The sequence below is a fragment of the Ictalurus punctatus genome, chromosome 10 (genome assembly GCF_001660625.3).
Source record: "Ictalurus punctatus breed USDA103 chromosome 10, Coco_2.0, whole genome shotgun sequence".
NCBI lineage: Eukaryota > Metazoa > Chordata > Actinopteri > Siluriformes > Ictaluridae > Ictalurus > Ictalurus punctatus.
The window spans coordinates 24,133,493-24,154,723 of NC_030425.2; the positions used below are offsets into that span (position 1 = coordinate 24,133,493).

Consider the following 21,231-nt stretch of genomic DNA (forward strand, 5'->3'; position numbering starts at 1 on the left):
TTTCCCCTTTGCTGTTATAATAACCGACATTCTTCTGGGAACTCTTTCCACTAGTTTTTGAAGCATGGCTGTGGGGATTTATGTTCATTCAGCTACGAGAGCAATAGTGAGGTCAGGCACTGATTTAGGGTGAGGAAGCCTGGGGCACAGTTGGTGTTCCTGTTCATCCTGAAGGTGTTCAGTGGGGTTGAGGTCAGGGCTCTGTGCAGGACACTCGAGTTCTTCTAGACCAGCCTTGGCAAACCATGTCTTCATGGAACTCGCTATGTGTACAGGGGCATCGTCATGCTGGAACAGGTTCGGGCCTCTTAGTTCCAGTGAAGGGAAATTCTTACTGCTACCAAATGCAAAGACATTCTACATAACTGTGTACTTCAAACTTTGTGGCGACAATTTGTGTCACAAACTTTTAGCCGACGTGTTCAGTAGATCTGAAGGTTTCCCCATCATAAAATTTAAAAATATAGGAATTTAAGAAACCATACCTACCAAAGAATGCCTGCAGAACCGTTGAAACCCCCTTGCAGGTTTTCTTTCTTTCTTTCTTTCTTTTTGAAGAATCTACTTCTAGTACTTATAGAAAGCTAGAGAGTATAAAATATTTTTGTGAGAAGTCAGACCTAATGCTGACCTACCCCCTATTTCTCACAGACAGAATTGGATTATGGGTATTCTTTATCCTCTAAGGTACATCATTCGAGCTCTAAGCTATTCATTGCTAGATGCATGAGCACACTTGATATTCTGATATTTTTACTCATGGCGCAATGAGTTACTTCTGCACTACTCTTATATACTACCCTAAATATTGCTCTCCACAACTTTACACTCATGTCTCACCGTTGCTTCGGTACTCCACCTGATTTATTCCTGGGTGTAAAGTAAACGTACACATAATGACATTCCTGTTGCTCTGTAGGTGCTAATATTTAAAGGAGTCACGGAATACACACATCTCTGGTTTTGTATGTACATTGGCATTCTCAGAATTTGAGCTCGAGTCTGAGCAGCCCATGTCGCACCCTTGCTTCAGTGGATAATTGCACTTGGATATTGTACCTATGAACCGCTGCTGTAATCATAAAGGCGATGACGCTCAACTTGAACATCCTTTCAACATTCTTAATACTGTTTGTGTTTATAGTACACAATTGCAAACTGTAACCTACAATCCGGTGTAGCACAGAAGGGGATGGTTCCCTGTACGCTTTCTTCCTCATGACGTCTCAGGGAGTTTTTCCCTTGCCACTTGCTCATCAGTGATCTTAAATCTACATGCAGGTTTCTGCAAAGCTGCCTTGTAACAATTGTGTATACAAATAAATTCCTGTTCAAAGATGTTGCTGAGCTGCCATAGTTACCAGATGCTCTTTCAAGGTGTCTGGAAAAAAAATTCTAAACATGCACGAGGCAGCATCATTAAAGGACAGGAGAACAAATTCATTATTAAATCCTAAAACAGTACACTAATGTATTAACGAGTATGTAATAAACTAATATTGGCCACATATGCTTATGATTAGTGAGGCAGTATGAGCTTTTTCCAGGTAATATATATATATATATATATATATATATATATATATATATATATATATATATATATATATATATATATATATATTGATGTGACAAACGAACCTGTCTGCGCGTGCGCGCGCAGCATCTTCTGTCTCTCACGCCCATAATTCAGCGCTCCACTGGCACGAGCTGGTGCATCTTGCGCTGTTCTTCGCGTGACCGGTCCGCATCCTCCCATCTTCCATCAAGCACTGAACGACGCAGTGAAGATGCTGCTGCTCGCACTGAGTCTCGGCCTGGTTCGCGTTAATGGACTCCTTCCTGAAACTTGGACAGCTCCCGGTGAGGATTTACAGTCGCACGCGCCCACAGAGGCGAACATAGGACAAAACCCGACTGTGCTGAGCGACTTGTTCAGGGAGGTGAAGAAACTGGTGGAAGACACGCAGCACCAGCTGGATGATGCTGAGCATCAGGTATCGCCCACGTCGTGCATTAAGTCTAGACTAGTCGCTTTGACGCAAATAAATAAATAAATAACATAAAAGGAAAGAAAAAAAATCTGGCTGCAGACTTTAGACAATTTTATTTGGCCTCATACTTTAGATTTTCACTGAAATGGGTGTCTATGGATATATGCACGGGTACTAAATTGTACCATTCCTTGTCACTGGGGTGGTATCATCTCCTCAAGCTACTAAAGCTTTACTTTAAAAACTAATAATGCATCATAAGTGTCAATCATTTTTAAAAGATAGCCACATTTCCAGATGAAAGATACATAAAGGGATACAAGATAAGGGTACCACCCCAGGGACCCAGGGACAAGAGAACGAGAGTCATGCCTCTATCAAATTTCTAAATATTCTGATCATAAAGGTGTTCCAGACATTATCCCAATCAGACTCTTTTTTTTTTTTTTAATACTATACTGCTGTCGCTCGTAGTATACTGATCTAACACTAATGCACTCGGAACACAGGGGTACTAAACTGCATCTTTCCTTGTTGATGGGGTGGTAGCATCAAGGGTACATCTACTATAGATCTTTTACTCTGAACAGTGCATGAAGTGTACTCCAGAAGGTAATTAACTATAAGATTAACTATATTCATATTTTACGGTGGAAGATGCGTGATAAAGTTAGAAAAGATAAGGAAAGGTACAGTTTTAGTACCCATTTTTTTCCTCCCTGTAGAGTATCGCTTGTCCTTTTAGTAACCAGGCCAACTCTCTGCAAGCTTCATTTGCCAGGTTATGCGAAACATCAGGGACAAGATGGAGGCGTATTTTATGACTTAACACGTTCTTACTATAAAACTGTTCAAGCTTATCTAATACTGACCCAGAAACATCGTCAGTGTTTATATGTGTATCGTATACAGTTATATACGACATCCAGGTTTTTAGGCATGGGGTACTACGAGCACACTAAAGGGTGGCACTAACTGTTTATCTTTTGAAATTGCATTTGCAGAAAATTCGATTGGTTTCTTGGTGTACAGTAAATGTGCACATTATGACATTCCTGTACTGGCTGCGCTGTAGGCGCTAATATTTAAGGGAGTCATGGAACGCACACGTCTCAGGTTTCGCGTGTGCAATGGCATTCACCAAATTTGAGCTGAAGGATGAGTAGCGATCTCGCCACGAAAAAAATTTGATTCACGTTGCTAGCATTAGATCATGTATGTGGACTATGTTACTGTTACTGGTTCCTGTAATACTGTATTTAAGCAGTGGGTGATAACCGTTACTCGTCGTAAACGCTTCACAGATGGACAACGAGAGCGCAAGATCTATCCAGCCCATCCATAACGTCACCTCAAATTACAGCTATGAAAGCAGCACGGAGATCGTTACCGGAAATCGATCCGTCCCTGCTGCTGAGGCGATCGATAAGGTAAGACTGGCGTGGAGGTCATTTCGAGATGTTTGACATGATTGCAGTGCCGTACAAGTGATCTGAAGAACAGGATAACGGAACAGCTTTTAGTTGAGATATCAATCATCAACACCATGTGCATTAGTCTTTGAATGTCCTTCTTGCACCATTTTTGTCTAAACGTACGTGTTCCTGAGCAGTGTGCTTGTGTTTTTAGATACCAGGCAACACAACCGAGGAGGTCCACATGACCAGAAGCGTTAACCAGTCCAGCGGCAAAGAAACTGACGTTGATCATGTACGTATCTCTACGTACTTCTCTATTACATGAGCCTATTTAGCTCATGTAATATAGCTTCAATATATCTTCAAAGTGTTCCTTAAAGTAAAATTCCACCCTGAAACACCTTAAATGTATTGATACGGAAATATTTATGATGAGTTTAGTGATTCTAGTCCTAGTTTATTGATCGGTGCTCATTTTTGTTAGTCCCGTAAGCAGGGAGACGGTCAACTCAGAATCCTGAACGCTAATCAAGATCACATTAAAGGCATTCATGGGGAATTCTTCCTTTAAGGTTCGTTTAGTATAATACAGTATGACCAGTTCAGTATATTTTGGTATATGGTAATACTAAGGACTTCTTTAAGCAAACTAGATTCCATCCGATTCTGTTCGTTGTTCTTCAGAAGAACATTAAGCGATAAACTCCGGACCTGCTTCAGTCCCTAACGTTCTAGCCAATACTTTGTAGCACGGTTTGCACGAATCAATTTCCTAATGCACAGATCCTCTCACGCTGATAAAAGCCCTATATCTCCTGACTGACTTATAGAGTCAATCAATAATCCCCCGGCAGACACGAGCAGGATCTTCAGGCTGCTGTATCCCACAGGTGACCGATAAACCAGGATAATGCCATATATCGCTCTAACACCTTCTGATCATCAAGGAAGTGTGTTAAAGTGCATCACATCCGACATAAAGAAGGCGACACGAAAGAAAGACAGTTCAGAGCCTCATGGAGTGTACGAGTCTATTGATCATCCGACATTTAAATGAAATTAAGATGCGAAAGGAATGATATATAAAATACCTAATTCATTTATAAACGAATATAAAATTGATCATATATAGCATGTTTATTTTCTGTTTTTGGTCGAGAGTCAGTGGTATTTCCCAGGTAGTTGTCAGAGATTTCAGACATGAATTCCCTATGTATATACAATTGAATGTGTCATAAAATGATTCATATTAATAATGAGATTACTTGGAAAATAGTCCATGATAATCTAGGTTTAGTCCTTTGTCTTTAAATAAAATATTTGCTACAGGAAATCATACGTATCAAGAGAGAGCTAAAGTTTCAAACTGAAAATATATCATTTAGAATAACATAAATATCAATATACATATAAACCCTAAAAAGTTACAATAAACTAAAAGTTTCATCTGTGGTATATGGTGTATATGTTGTGTGGAACATTACTGTTTTAAAAGAATTTTTTTGTCTTCGACTTCGATATTTGACAGATAAACTGTGATGTTTCTAATTAGATATGGCATGTATATAAAAGTAAATGAACACATTTATTCTCTAAATAAAAGCACACACCAGTCAGCAATTGGCATTAGAATTAAAATGAAATAATCTTCAGTTACAGACTCATATTCTATATTTCGAGACGTATATTGCTTTTATACTAAGTTTTTATCCTTCTTCGGTTTCAGTAAATCAAATTAAATTTCAACCACTTCTTTCAAATGGAGGAAATGAGGAAAACCAAGCCTCCTTTTTGCCCTGAATATCTTTGTGGTAAAAGAAAAAATGCAGTAAAATTAAAAAAATGTTATGTTTATCTTAGCCTGTATGGAATCAAAAGCTTTTTGTCTTAATTCTAAAGAATCTGGGTCACTTTCCATGCGGGTAAATATTGGAGTAGCTCATGTGTCGAACTCATACCCTTTAAAATTCTCAGAACTTCTCTGCTCAAAACCACGACTGATTACAAGACGTGGTTTTGAACTAATCCTCTACTGACATACATTACTGACCGTAGTAGCAGTAGTAGGAGGAGGAGTAATAAGTGGACATTGTAATAGAAATAGAAGGAGTAACACTAGTGACAGTAATAAACGTAATATTAGCAGTAGTAAAACTATTATACAATTATAAAAGGTATTAGTAATAGTAATAAAAGCAGTAATCTTAGTAGTGGAAGTAATAATAGTAGTAGTAGTAATTATAGCTGTAGTATAAGTAATCATAATATTATGATGATTACTGTAATAGCAATTGTAGTTAGCAGCAATCGTAATAACAATCATAAAACTATTAGTAACAGCAATAGTAGTAATCATAATAGTAGTAGTACTTTCTTTACCTTTTTTAAGCTATGAAATTAGACATGTCCCTTAAAAAAGTCAAATAAAGTGAAGCTGTGAGCGCTGCGGTTTCTCATGTTGACGGATTTGTCATGTGTAATCTTTCCCCTTTTTTGTCTCTCAGGAGTGCGTTATTGACGAGGACTGTGAGAAGGGTAGATACTGTCTCTACGATGAACACCACTCCGAGTGTATGCCTTGCAAGCAGTCCGATGCGGTAGGAACTTCAGTCTTCCTGTACCAAACTGTGAATCTAACTTCCTACACTGGGCTTCACCCAGATCTGTCATGAAAGTGCTGAAGACCTGCACATTTGAGAGCCTCCACCTTTCTCTCTGATGTAACTGAGACTGCATTGTATCTGCATTGCAGCACAAGCACAAGTGCATTTGGAATTTGATATGAGGGCTTTTTGTTTTTTTTCCCCCTTGTGAGGTTCACATTAAAGTGGATCGCCGGCTAAATCGGCACGCTTTCTTTGTCCCTGTGACTTTACCTGGGACACGGAAAGGACAGCAGTAGCCAGTGATGGACAGGAAACAGCACTAGAATACTGATGTGCTGCTGGCAGCCAGGTTTAATCCAGTGCAGAGGCTTGTTTTGGTCTGCCATGAAATACAGCTGTACAGGCGGGGTCGAGGGTGCTCCAGAGACCAGACGCCGCATTTTTTTTTTCTTCATGTATATGAGGTCTTAAAAAGGAGGCATTCACAGGAAAAATCCTGTGATTTTACATTGATTTTGGTCTTGAATTCAGTGTAAAAGAGGTTAAATCCCCAAGCCTTCACGGCTCAAAATCCTTAAAAGCAATATGTAGAACTCTACAAGCTAACTGCAAACTCTCCACTATTGTATAAGTAGCATTAATAGTAATAGGAGACACAGCAGCAGTGTCTAATAGTAGTAGTAGAAATAGTAACAGAAGCAGTAACAATCATAATAGCAGTAATAGTCATAGCAGAAATAGTCAAATTAGAATTAGCATTAGCTACAGCAGTAGAAATAGTACCTGTAGCTATAGTAATAGAAGTAACGGTAATAGTAGCACTAGCAGTAGTCATAGTAATAACAGAACTAGTAGTACCAGCAGTAGTTATAGTTATAGTATTAGCAACAGCTATAGTTATAGAAAAAGCATTAATAATAGCAGAAGTAGTAATATTAGCTGTAGTAATGGAAGCAGAACACCTAGTAAAATAGTAATAGGTATAGCACAGGTAGAAGTAATAGCAGTCTTAATATCTGCGGCAATAATAATAATAATAACAACAACAGTAGATGTAGTAATTATAGTAGTAATTATAATAATAGTAATTGTACACGTCTCAATTTACAAATACACCATCTTTTGGGTTGGCGGTGTACATAAATATATGTACAGTGTATATAAATATCCCCCATGCCATAATATCGCAATCCATCACTGGCTAACACTCAGCATTGATCTTTATTCATAACGGGGATGAGACACACAAGAGAAGATGAGAGAGTATGCATGGCTATTATGTGGCTTTCTATCACAGACCTGCAGGAAAGATGAGGAGTGCTGCGAGGGCCAGCTGTGTGTGTTGGGTCAGTGCATGAACTCCACTAAAGGAGAAGCAGGAACCATCTGCCAAGAACAAAGCGACTGCGACAGCGATCTGTGCTGTGCATTCCACGAAGGTACCCACTTCCAAAGAGCAGCATTTTATTTCCCAACTAAATGAGGTGCTTTCTTTTATTGATAAGAATATACACATGAATACTCATGAATAGACACGTGACCCCCCCCCCTCCCCCATTTAAAAGCATTATAAGTAATATAACGCTTCCACTGCCATATTTTTACTTGTAGTCATCATCTTTGAATGTGTGAGGCTTAGTGAAGCAAATTCTGCAATTTTCATATGTCCCAGACTACGATTTTTGGCAGGTTTTCTCTTATTTATACACTTTTTCCCTTCAGATCTGCTTTTCCCAGTGTGCAGCCCCAAACCCAAAGAACGCGAGCCCTGTCACATCTCCACCAATCACCTGATGGACCTGCTGTCATGGGATTTTGGACGCAGGAGTCCAAAAGAGCACTGCCCCTGCGCTGGGGACCTGCAGTGCCAACATCTGGGGTAAGAAAACCGGACCACCTCAGCTTGCACTCATTTAATAACGGAACTCTTAAATGTCATTCGAATAAACACAACGGTGGCTGCAACCAAATAAAGGCATCACATCTCTGCTTTGATTAATCACCAATCGTCCAGCTGTGATCGCTCAGTGCATGTCTTCTTTATACAAGCTGAGGTTTAATGTGCCGTGTTGCAAACACTGTTACAAGTGAAAGAAATCCTGCAGTGAAACTGATTGTGGTTTCCTAACAACACCTGACCTGCTGCAACTCATCGTACTTGTAAATTGCCTTTATGGTGTTAAACCACAGCTCTGTTCAGTTCTCAAATCCGATTCATCTAAAGGAAGGCGTGATACAGCGGCTCTGATAGTAGTGCTGGCTGTAATTTCAAATCACAGGATTAGATCAATATTATTATTTCTATAGTAATGGTTCATTCACAGGGACTTGTATGATGACTAATAATAATTGTATTAAAAACGTAAAATGTTCTTAGTTAAACACGTTTAATAATAATAATAATAATAATAATAATAACTTTTGAAATGAAATGGAAGGAGTCTCCAGTGTCAGCACTTTGTTAGAGTATGTTTTCCACCAAAGGAAAGGCTTCAAGATGGAAAAGTTTGTGCTTTCTGGTTTCTCAGTAACATAACAAGCGTGTTTTTTTTTTTGGTCTTATTTATTTCAACAGAGGGAGGGGGGAAAAGATTAGAGGCTGGTGAGGGAATGACTGATTATAGCTGCTAAGTGATGACAGAAACCAACTTATTTTAGGGACGTTCCACAACATTAAATTTATATTAATCTATATAAACCAAAATGGGGTGCACGGTGGCTTAGTGGTTAGCACATACACCTCCAGGGTCGGGGTTTGATTCCCACCGTGGCCCTGTGTGCGCGGAGTTTGCATGTTCTCCCTGTGCTGCGGGGGTTTCCTCTGGGTACTCCGGTTTCCTCCCCCAGTCCAAAGACATGCATGGTAGGCCGATTGGCATGTCCAAAATTGTCCGTAGTGTATGAATGGGCGTGTGAGTGTGTATGTGATTGTGCCCTGCGATGGACCGGCACCCTGTCCAGGGTGTACCCCGCCTTGTGCCCGATGCTTCCTGGGATAGGCTACAGGTTCCCCGTGACCCTGAAAAGGAGTAAGCGGTAGCAGATGGTTGGATGGGTGGATGGATAAACCAAAATAAAATTATAAACCAAATTGCTGAGGTGTAAGAGGAATAAAAAAATGAGACATGCCAGTATAAGTGAGGAAGAAAGAAAAATCTACTTTGAGGTTCAAACAGTAACTCTCTTCAACCCGTTATTAATTTCTGAGAACATCACATGGTGTTTAATCGTACTTAAGAATCTCGTGTAATGAAAAAATTCCAGTCGACTGAATGCAAGATACTAAACCCCTGTACTTAAATGCAATTATAAATGATCTTACTGCTTAACGGTTTAAAAATCTTGAATTTCTTACGACACGATAATTTAATTACTTACCATTTCCATATTAATGACTGTTGATGCCAGAAGAATTTTTTGCTAGAGAATTTTAATAATAATAATCATGCACATGGACATGAAATAGCAGTACTTCCAAACTGCAAAGAATTTTACAAATGTTTAATAAAAAAATAAACAAATCATTTAATAGACCTATGGTGCTGTACTGTACCATTAAACGTTAGAATTAGATGAAACGGTGTAACCCCGCTGTTCTGTCTTCTTTAGTCGCAGCTTGGTGTGCTTGAAAGGTCCGACGTCCAGTGAAGAAGCTCTGAGTGACACTCTGTACTCCGAGATCGACTACATCGTCTAAACCTGGACACAGGACTTGTCCAGACTTTACGTTAGTACAATAGTGAGCTCTGCAAACTTCACTGAGCCTGAAAACCTTTAGCAGGTAGACTATTAAAGTATTACTCAAGACCATAACTGTATGTACAATCTGGTCACCATTATCATGCTTCATGTGCCAGTGTTAAGCTCGTCTACAAGCGCAGTAGCTTTTAGCAGGAAGTGGACCATGTAAAGGTTCACCCAAAGCTCTGCAGACAGGAAACAGTATTAAACTACTTAGGCGCCCGGGACTGAAATGGTCGCTGATGTGCGAAAATGAGCACTGCGGGTGCTCGGTTATAACCCAGTTATCAGACTTCAGGCCTGGAGGATCCCAGAGCTTCAGAGGTCAGCATTTCACACTCATTATCAGTCTTCCATGTGCTAAATTTAATACGTGAGGGTGGGTGGGTGGGGGGGTGGGGGGGTAAATTACTGCTTCAGGACTGAGTACAACACCCCTGATATAAGAATGAATTCAGAACATTAAATGCAAACTTACATGTTGTCTCAAAGCTGCAGAAATGTAAACTTGCAATAAATAAAAAGCTGAAAAATCCTCATTTTCAAGTGTCATCATTAATCTGTGAATTAGTATTATCAGCAGGGCTGGTCGACAAATAGAACTTCAAAATTCAGATAATCTGTCACAGTACACTTTTCTGAGATATCATGTCCACCAAATATTTTTAAATAATATATCTTTTAAAAGTTTTTATGCTTCTGATGTGATGTTAATTTTGTTCTGAAGCCTGAAATTATTTATTTATTTTTTTAAAAAAACAACAACTTTACTTCATTTCTATAGTTATTTTTAAAATTAAAAATAATTTTAAAATTCTTTATTAATATCAATATCTATATGAATTATTACATACCTTTATTTTGTTTGTTTAAATGCAATGCTACGGTATTGCTGTAGTTTGTGAGCAAACCTGTACAGTGCCTTGCAAAAGTGTCCCCCCCCCCCAAAAAAAAAAAATAAATTAATTAATAAATAAATAAAATAAAAATAAAATTGGGGGTGAGGTTGGGGGATATTGTACTATTTGATGATAGCAAAATGGGTGAATACATATGCATACAACTGATCAGTTTCTATTTTTAAAACAAGGTATTTTTTCTTTCTACTTCAACAATCTGATCGATTCTGTTAGGTCCATTAAATAAAAACCCATTTTAGATTTTTGATCATATTGCACACCCCTAATCTTAAATAAGTTTGCACTTTATCGGATGCTTGGAACACTCAAGACGAGGCAGGAAAACGACCCGGATGGGAATCCATCTCGAGGCACCATGCATTCATTCACTTTTTAATCATTTCAAGTCACCAAAGCATCTACCGGTATGTTTTGTGGGCGGGAACTGCAAAAGTACATCAGCAAAATTGTCAGTCATAGTTTTTCCCCTTCACAGTGCTATTAGGCAAGAATGAAGGCAGATTTCTAGAATGGTAGGTTGTGGGTTGAAGCCATTTGTTACGAGGGGAAAGAAAGGCTCCTGTATTATTAGCTACAGCGAAACCGGAGGCCATTAAAAGTAACTTGAATGTGTCTTTTTAAATGATTAAATATCATTACAATCTAGTTTTGATTATTTAGAAAGCAATAAAACAGCCTAGAAACGTCTCAACAGGTTTATCATCCGAAACACTGCAGTAATCTATGGAAATGCACGACGGGACAACTTGGAAACAACCCCGGACAAATCAGTGTCATCCTACCATGTTTTTGTGGCAGGTTACTTGATTTGGAGTGAAAAAGCAATCTTTCCAAGCTTTCATAAGTAAAGAAGGCATTTTCGTTCTGCTCCTGGGTCTGGCTACAGATTTCAACTTCAAAGTGTGGGAGAAACGTTTTTCTCTCAACGTATGAACGGTTTTAAGGATGAACTTGTTTTGCATAAGGATACGCAAGACGACTGATCGCCTGAAATGATGCGCTCAGACAGAAACTGATTTTTTTTTTATTTCCATATTGGCAAGTCTACAGTGAACAGCTTGTGGCAGAGTTAGGAGCCCAGGGAACCCACGGTGGTTCGGCTTAGTTCAGTGATGCTGTGAGCCAGAGCGCTGCTCCTCCAGTGTGGCTCTAAATCAGGGTCGCCAAACGCCACAGCACAGTCCAGTGGTTTTCCTGTTCCGACACATCTACTAAACCTTGCAATAAACTAGCCAGTTGCATCCAGCAGCCCTGCTTTAGAGCTTTTGCTCTCTGGCTATGCAAAAAAAAAAAAAAAAAAAAAAAAGAAAAAAAAAAAAACAAGGGAGAGGGGGGGGAAAAAAAACCAGCAGCAAGTAGCATCACACAGAGAGCGCGCACGCACGCACGCACACACACACACACACACACACACACACACACACACACGCAGAGACCAGGCTCGAACACACACAGGCTCCGCTCATGTTATGCAGAATTAAAAACAGGACCAAAAAGAAAACTGGGTTACAGAGAAAAACAATTAAAATGTGTGCCAGTTACTCACATGATCATTATAATCAAGTCTGGGGTGAAAATAATTTACAAGGACGACATGGGGTGGGGGGAACAGGTAAATATAAAGCTCTACTTGATTTGTATTACCCTAGTCTTAAAGGCAGACTAAAAATGTACCAGTGTGAGTACCCGAGAGGGAGAAGTAGGAGGAGTTGTAAGAGATCAAGAGGCAGAGTTCCCTCTGCAATGGGAGGAGCTTTAGCAGTCAGCAGGGTGGCACAGAGCATCAGCCATCATCACACCCACACGTGCGGGGAAGCACTCTCGGGAAAAGGCCAGGGTGGAGCCTCTTCGTCCAGGACAGAAGCATTTAATTAATTACTCGACCAAGAGCAGAGGACCCAGTATTCTGAGAACGACTAGAATACACCTGAAGTTAGCAGAGCATGATTATGTTCGTATTAGAGATGTGGGGCTCATCGTGTATCTCAACCAAGCAAAACTTGGATCATGGACATGTGCTTGTTGGACGAGATCACTACTCAATCAAAGAATCAGTGATTAATGAACAGTAATTGGAGGGAAAGAAACAAACAAAACAAAAAAACCTGATACAGCCAGAGAAAGAGATACAAATAGTCCTCTCTATTCCACAAGCGCATCACCGTCTCTTTCAAGATTGATTTGTCTGGATGATACTGGGTGTCCGTTCGTTTGAAACACTTCCCTTTAAACTTTATGAGAAACTATAGTGCACAGTAGAAATTCTGAGCCTCGTACACAAGCTCCCCACAGAGCTCGGAGAAGACAGTGCTGGCTGTTCGGCACCGGTGGCGTCAGATCGGACGTGGGCTTCGACGCCATCAAGGGCCCCTGGTGAGGCAGCGCTACACTGCAGCAGACAGGCCAGCTATTTAAAACAAAAACAGAAACAAAAACAAAAAAAAAAACAAAAAAACAAAAGTGTATCGGGGTGTGGTGGGGCCACTCTCAGTCCTGGCCCGGGTCTTTAGAAGGCCCTCCGTCTAAGTAGATCTTGAGAGCTTTCTCTTTGCGGGGAGAATAACTGACCCGGTGGCCCGTCTTCAGCAGCCGGCTGCTCTCCTTCTTCATCAGTTCGTTGCGCTCTTCTTCTGAGAGCTCCATGATCTCCTCAGTGCTATCTCTGCAGAAGAAAGCCACAGCCTTTAAGCAAAAATGAACAACTCTACTATAATTTAAAAAAAAAAAAAAAACATTAACTAAACACTACACTACTAGGGCAGGCAAATAAATTATACACATTTTGTACAATGATAAACAATTGAACTATCTACCTTGCTTCTAAATTAAAAATAAATCAAATAATTTTTTTTATAAATCTGGCTTTTCCAGGAAATTTTATCACAAAAAATACTGGAAAAAATGACAACTTTATAATAATATGCAAATTTTCTGCCTTGATTATCCAGAAATTCACTGGTTGCTTTTGACCAGATTCTGAGGTGTATTTATGTTATTATTATTATTATTATTAAATATCCTTTACAAGTTAAAAGCCCAATCAGAGCCAAAAGAATCTTTCAAAAAGTTCATGCCCAACCATTCTGTGCATTCGACACCAAAACAAAAGAGCCGAAGAGCATGTCCGTTACATCCTGTCCTGAACGCTTGGAGTGTTACCTGTAAAACACCACCGCACCATCGTCGCAGATGTACAGGGGCCAGACGTTGAGTGTGGAAACCTTAGGATTCCAGTCTAAGTCCTGATGGATCTCCAACACAGATATGTCACAAGGAAATGTTCCTCGTCCCTAGAGGTGGAGGACGGAGATGCACAGTGAACTGACCACAATAAAGATGAAGGAGTTGAATAGGGCTAGAACAAGACTCTACTTTCCTAAGTATTGTTCTATTTTATTGATCCTCTCTGGTTTGTAAACTTTATGGGTTTATTCTCCACTAATTAACTCATTAAAAAATGTGGTAACGTGAAGCTCTGCTACAAAACAAAGCAATATTCAGTCATGCGAGTTGCTTATCGAGAGCACGATGACGATGCCCTTCTCCAAATGAGCACAGCATTGACCGTGGCTATGAACCCATGCATTCAGACTAAAAACCAAATCGCTAAACAGCCTAACCCACAATAAGCAAGCGGTCATACCTTGGCGAACTCCAGGTTCTCGAGAGGAATCTCACTCATTTCACTGAGCTGCAGGGAAACAAACATCATGAGAATGAAACGCCTTCCCAGGCCATCAGCATCAGTGTTGACTTTATGTCAGGGGTCTGTGCGATAGAAAAGGAAAGAGACTGGCCATTTGGACATCACCTTTTCCTTGAGTTCGTCCACACTGCTGCTCTCTAGCACCACCTCACGAAAGGGCTCCAGCTTCATCTGAGCCGGAAACCAGCGTCGTGTCAGCACCGCCAGCTGAGACATGGACTTCATCCGCTCCGGTTCTGCAACACACCGACAATCAATTACACAGTGGGACAGTTTGAGAAATTAAAATAACACAAAACTAACATCACACCTTTTACATTTCAAATGAACTGAACATCTATACAGTCGATCAGTACGTATACATGGACAACAATAATCCGATATTAACCCGATACTCTGATAAAGAAACTAGCATGTAAACAGTGATTTCTGATTTCATTAATCCGGTTAAAGTCATACACAAAGTAATTCCATTTTGTAGAATGGAAAATTTCCTTTTCTTGTAGAAATAAAATCTTTACCGTCAAGAACTTCAAGGAAGACTTCCCAGTTACTCGAGATATTGATGTCCTCCTCATAAACGTGATACTCCAGAAACACGGTGCCAGGGTTTTTCCATGTCTTCTTCCGGAGTCGAAACCTACACGCGCACCGACACGAGACAATTTATATTCTGTGTGGATTCAGCTCCTTTGCTACATGATACCAGTGAATCGGGCCACTGAAAAGGTCAGCTACTGACAAGAGCTGCAGTATTAGGCACAGAGATGGACATTAATAACTGTTGACATGAGGTCCAGGGCAAATTCTGTTACGTGAAAATGGGAGATTTTCCAAAAAACATTCACACCGTAATCTATACTTTAATATACGACTCCATTAGAGCTGTTACGGTGTCACTGTAGATGATCACAATTACCTCACTGCTGACTGATTACAATATGTAAATGTACAAAATAGTTGATTTGGCCACACCAAATGTTTTTGCAACCTCACTGATGTGTTTGTTTCGATCATTCAGCCTAGTGAGGGCTTGTTTCACTGGCAGTGAGAGATATTTGGACTTCATATTGACAGTTCCAAATGCCACATTTGAAATTAAGTCTTGACCTTTTATCTGATCACTTCCAAGTGAAATAATACACCACCACCACACCTGCCTACGGAAACAGCCAAGTAACCGAATGTCCAACTACTTTGTCTACCTTGAAACATAAAAATTGGTGCAATTCATACACTATTCACAATTTGGATGCAAACGCCCTTGAATTACAGCTGAAAGTCTGGACTCTGAACATTAATTTAAACATCAATTTACTAAGGCAGACAGATAAAATAAAATAACTGTCATGTGATTGAAGTGTCACGAGAATATTATCTGGACAGAATCATAGCACACCGATCGACCGATAATCGGTTTTACCGATATTTAAGCATTTTGACCATAATCGGATATCGGTTTTCATAATATCGAATCCACCAACAAATGGCGCCATCTTGTGGGCGTTTTGAATATTGTGCACAGGATCACCATTGCAGCACTGCATCCGTTTTTTGTTAGAATTATTTTCGTGCTCTGTTTACCTCATCGAAGCTTATTTAAAAACAAACAAAAAAAAGCTAAACAAAAAACAGTGCACCATTTTATTTTTGCACTCTTTCAGACCCCTCTATTATTGGTGTATAAATAAGAGTTGTTTTGTATGCAAGGAGGAAGTGAAATTTACTAAATTGTTATAAATAAAACTGTTTGTTCAGTTCAGTGGTGATGGTGTTTTCATTGCATCAAAAATAGAAGTAAAACAATAAACAAACAAATATCGATTCTGTGCATCGGTTATCGGGCACATAAATAATCTGTATCCGTTATAAATTTAAAAAATAAATAAATAATTAAAATCAATCAAATCAATAAATATTGGTCAATCTCCACACACAAATAATTGATTGATTACTCAATCATGTGCAAAATCAGCTCATTGCATCCAAACACTGATTCTGTATGCCAAAGGATGGGTCACAACTTGAAACAAACAGCTGTGATGCATTCGGGTGCTCACCTGTCTATGCTAAGGTCCAGTTTGCACTGGTCTCGGAGCTGGGGCAGTAGCTCCTCTTTAGACTGCCTCACTGTCATGCCCTTAGCGAACACTGTATCCAACAGGAATCTACAAGGCTAAGGGAGAAAAACCGCATCCACATTAACCGTGAACCTATTTTCCCACCACTCGTATCTGAACAGCTGAAATGTGTTTTGCAACGTCATCTCATGAACAAACTGAGCACTTGAATCCCTAACAAGTGTTTGAAGCAGGGATGCTAACGATTAACCGACGATTGAGGAATTGTCCTTGATAATTTAACCGAAATTATTTATTTATTTATTTTTAAAGTGTCGTGTCTGCTCATGTGCAAAACGCGTGCAACGGACACATGACATGACACCGATAAGCAACATGGTTTTCGAGAGTTGATCAATTTCATAGAGCTGGACTACAACATTCATTGAAGAATGGATTCCGATTAGCACAGGAACAACAGGATTCCGGAACAGGATTAGCATGTCAGCAATCGGGTACGTTCAGTTTCCGAACATGTAATATATAAATAATGACATGCTATCCATATGAGGTATGTACGTAGTCTCAACTTCAAGCAGGACCGCCGAAGTAATAACTAAATGGTGTAGGGTTGTAACTAGAGCTAATATAAAATCCATAATAATCGATTATTGATTAGTTGGTCTGCGCAGCACGGGGGAGATTTACTCATTACGCTATTTCTGTTCCGAAAACACGCTTCGGAGAGTAAAATACTAAAAGTTGTGTCCCAAATGACGTACTGTACACTTACACTATGCACTACCATCTAGTGTATGAATTTTAGAAAGGCAAGATCATCTCAAACAGAACACTAGCGTTTTTTTAATAACCGGAAGCAGAAGCCGCTTCCTAATCAGTGGTGCATGACGTCATACGCACGTAACGTGACGCCGCTAGCTTTAGAAGATACACAGTCAATAACGCATGACAATAACTTTCTTCAGTTTACCGTGTCAACGTTTTATACGCCTTTATAAAAAGTAATGCATAAATACCATTATATAATAAAAGATATATAATATAAACTAATACACAAGTATTTCTGCATTATTTTTTATGGATGCACAAAAAGCACAGAATTAAACTACAGTCCTAAATTAATAATATATATTCTGGTGTGTGTATTGGGTTCTTTTCAGTCTTATATAATTAGACAAACAGTTGTGTAAAGTTTTAGTATGAAGTTTTTATCTGTAACACTCAGTTTCTGGATTTTAAATAAAGAAAAAAATGGCACCGAAAGTATTATGAAATATTATGAAGTATTAAATTAATTGTTAGTTGCAGCCCTAGTTGTAACATTCATGAATAAAACTATTCTTGTTCGTATTCTCTGAATTTTCCGTAATAAGCGCAATATCCTATGCACATTGGGAAGAAAATAACACGCTTATGACAACAAACCGATTCGCTCACATGGACGCACGCAATATGAACAGGGCTCACATGCACACTGTTGCCAGAGTAGGCCACCTGAGACGGCTTTAGCGGCACATTGTAAATTATTATGGTCATTATATTCCATTATTAAATAAGTCATTCTTATCAAATGAATCACATCAATTCAATTTAGTCCTTCTAGCCTATTGTTTAGATTAAAATAAATAAATAAACAAAACATTTCATTTGGGTGAGGAAGCTGGCACTTTGAGTGGGATTTTCACACCCCATCACGCCACTGCAGTACACGCATCTTGCAGTATTAAGATTTACGATAAATCGAGCATTAATTTAAATGATGATGGATCATGAGAATGTGTGTATATAGACATCCCTAGTTTGAAGATGCTGATATTTGCTTACCTCGGATTCATTGACTAACAGCTGGTACACCTTTACCCTGTATTCTCCTTTCTTTAGGGCTCGTCCGAACCGAATGGTGATCTACAGATATAAATAAATAAATAAATAAATAAATAAATAAATAGATAGATAGATAGATAGATAGATAGATAGATAAATAAATAAATAATGCATACATATATACACACATACACACACACATTTATTTATTTATATATATATATATATATATATATATATATATATATATATATATAAAATATATATATATATATATATATTTTTATATATTTATATATATATTTATATAATATATATATATATTTATATATAATATTTTTTATATATTTATATATATATATATATATATATTTATATATATATATTTATTTATATATATTTATTTATATATTTATTTATTATATATATATATATATATATATATATATATATATATATATATAAAAAGCAGAAGCCACCTTAAAAACGACTCAAGCCCCAACTAAAAGGGTGATGCAGTGTGCGATTGTGATGTGTTCGTAACCAAAAAGGGCAAACCTTGTTGTCATCTGAAAAAGAAGAAAGAGTCTCGTTGAGTCGCACGCTCTCAAACTCCTGGTTGTTGGCGTAGACCCGGAAGACCTTGAACTGAGTAGAGGGGACTCCGACGAACGGCTCCAGGTTCTGCTTGAACAATGCCAGTGTGATCCTTTTATCAACATGGACAAGTAAACCTGAAAGCATGGAAGGAAACACAAGGTGAACTCAATAATTATTTAAACTAAACTGTCGCAAAGTAGATAACAGGGCTGCGCGGTATATGGGTTGCAAATTATTTACACTATTTTGACTTTGTATTAGAGATCCTAAGTGTACAAAAGCACTGACATCGAAGATTTCTTCCAAAAAACCTAAATAACAAAGAAAAATTGACAATATCAAAAATTCATAACTTTTTTAAAGATGTGTCTGTATGGAACATCCACCATGCAAGTCCCTGTGAATGAGTTACAATACAAACGGTAAAGTATTCAAACAAGTACATTAATTACATTATAATGTTACGGAAAATTAATCAAGACCTTCTGACAGACAGGATTTAACAATTCAATACGTCTAGGGCAGGGGCGTCCTATCTTATCCGCAAAGGGCCGGTGTGGGTGCAGGCTTTCACTCCAACCCAGCAGGACCCACATCTGATTCCACCTGTTTAATCAGTTTCTCTTGGCTTTCAATAGACTCAGTTGAGGCTTCTGCTCGGTTGGAATGAAAACCTGCACCCACACCGGCCTTTCCGGACTATACACCCCTGGTCTAGGGTAACAACCGAATTCATTTATTTTTGTAAAGTTTACACAGGTTAGTTTTCATCAGCCCTTTTTTTTTTGTCAGTTTATATGACTAGTTATATAATTCCTGATTTATTAGTATTAACCACCTACAAGATAAAATCCTTGCTTTTGCCTATAATCGGAGATCACAAGTTGTAACATAATGCAAGTCAAATTGCCTTCACAATATCTAAATATCATCGAAGTTCAACATGCTATTTTTATGCCTATTTTGCAGGCAGTGGTGGCTCTGGGTTACTGATCGGAAGGTCAGGGGTTCAAGCCCCAGCACTGCCAAGCTGCCACTGTTGGGCCCTTGAGCAAGGCCCTTAACTCTCTCTACTCCAGGGGCGCTGTATCATGGCTAACCCTGCGCTTTGACCCCATTCCGAAGAAAAGAATTTCACTGTGCTGTAATGTATGCGAGATCAATAAAGACTCATGGTCATTAGTAAAACTCTTAACTGGCATCAGTAAAGGTATAATCAGAGTAGGGTTAAAAATTTTACCTCAGAATGTGCCCAGGTTATCAAATAAATGAGAGGGGAAGGATAAAAACAACAACAAAAAACTTCTTTCTGCTCCTCTCCCCACACAGCCATTAGCAGTGTTCCTTACCTTTCTGTCCATCCCCGGCAGCACCCTCCTGTGAATATGGTTCTGCTCTGAAGTACAGGTAATGCGTCTGCGTTTTACTCTTGCCGTTCTCGTCGTATTCGCTGTCCGTGCCCGAGTCCTCCTCGGCCGTGTCCCACGTCTCCTTCTTGCCCTCGTGGGCTTTGGATCGGCGGCTGCTGGTGATGCTGTGCGAGTCGAGGCCGTTGGCCAGAGGCAGAGGCGTGCCGTCAGCGTTACACAGCGTGTCACTGCTATGGCTCGAGCTCAGGATGTCCGAGTCCACGGAGCTAGTGCTGCGGTCGTTGTTGGCGTCAGAGTCTGAGCGTTCCTCCGAAGCCAGCTGGTTCTCGGGCTGAGGGAAATCGAGGTGCTCGAAATCGCTGTGGTCTGAACTCTTCTGGCTCTCGCTGGTGCTGGAGGTTTGCTTCTGCTTCTGCTGTTGGAGGGAAAGGTTCTTTAACTTCTCCGTGCTCTCTTCCAGTATGGCCTCGACGCAATGCCCGCTGCATTTACCCCCCTCGAACGAGTCCTCAGAGTCAGCGCTCACTTTGGGGCAACTAGTTCTGTGGGCTATGGAGCCTGGGGACTGCTCCGGGAGCGAAACAAACAGTCTGATTGTGTTGCCGTGACGGTCCAGAAGCTTCCACAGGAGAGAGTCGGTGAACGCCGCCTGGTGGTCCTCAGAGTCGGAGCTCTCCACGAAAACCTAAAGGAAGAGGAAACTGTTAGAGAGATATACCTGGTGAGATCAAGGCAGAATTTTGCCAAACACAGACGAAGAACTTCCGATAAAAACACAGTTTCGCAGTTTTCCCTTTTGGTGTTTAGAAAATGAAAACCTTGTTACTCCTGAAGAAACCCTCAGCCTTCAGTGTCTTGTTGGGCACGTAGAGAAGCCGGAGGTCGTTATAGCAACGCTCCAGGACGACTCGCATGGTTTCTGCGGGAAGCCCGGTGGCCTGAACAAAGGAATAAACAAGACTTTCATGCAT

At 39.6% G+C, this 21,231-nt stretch overlaps 2 protein-coding genes across 3 annotated transcripts in view; one reads left to right on the forward strand and one right to left on the reverse strand.

Moving 5' to 3' along the window:
- Window positions 1-1,683: 1,683 nt before the first annotated feature.
- Window positions 1,684-10,157, forward strand: dkk3a (dickkopf WNT signaling pathway inhibitor 3a). The gene is made up of 7 exons (XM_017477426.3): window positions 1,684-1,997; window positions 3,299-3,424; window positions 3,624-3,704; window positions 5,917-6,009; window positions 7,316-7,457; window positions 7,741-7,897; window positions 9,628-10,157. Exons 1-7 carry the CDS (start codon window positions 1,791-1,793, stop codon window positions 9,713-9,715), a joined length of 894 nt encoding a protein of 297 aa, XP_017332915.1. The 5' UTR covers window positions 1,684-1,790; the 3' UTR covers window positions 9,716-10,157.
- Window positions 10,158-11,687: 1,530 nt separating this feature from the next.
- Window positions 11,688-21,231, reverse strand: part of usp47 (ubiquitin specific peptidase 47) — a 32,111-nt gene continuing 22,567 nt past the window's right edge. For both annotated transcript variants that reach the window (XM_047157957.2, XM_017478564.3), the window contains 10 exons: window positions 21,079-21,198; window positions 20,240-20,945; window positions 18,849-19,024; window positions 18,291-18,371; window positions 16,446-16,561; window positions 14,907-15,025; window positions 14,491-14,621; window positions 14,323-14,370; window positions 13,839-13,969; window positions 11,688-13,341 (listed from right to left, as the gene is read on the reverse strand). In XM_047157957.2, coding sequence (XP_047013913.1) covers window positions 13,167-13,341; window positions 13,839-13,969; window positions 14,323-14,370; window positions 14,491-14,621; window positions 14,907-15,025; window positions 16,446-16,561; window positions 18,291-18,371; window positions 18,849-19,024; window positions 20,240-20,945; window positions 21,079-21,198 — 1,803 coding nt within the window. In that variant the 3' untranslated portion in view covers window positions 11,688-13,166. The remainder of the gene's footprint in view (window positions 13,342-13,838; window positions 13,970-14,322; window positions 14,371-14,490; window positions 14,622-14,906; window positions 15,026-16,445; window positions 16,562-18,290; window positions 18,372-18,848; window positions 19,025-20,239; window positions 20,946-21,078; window positions 21,199-21,231) is intronic.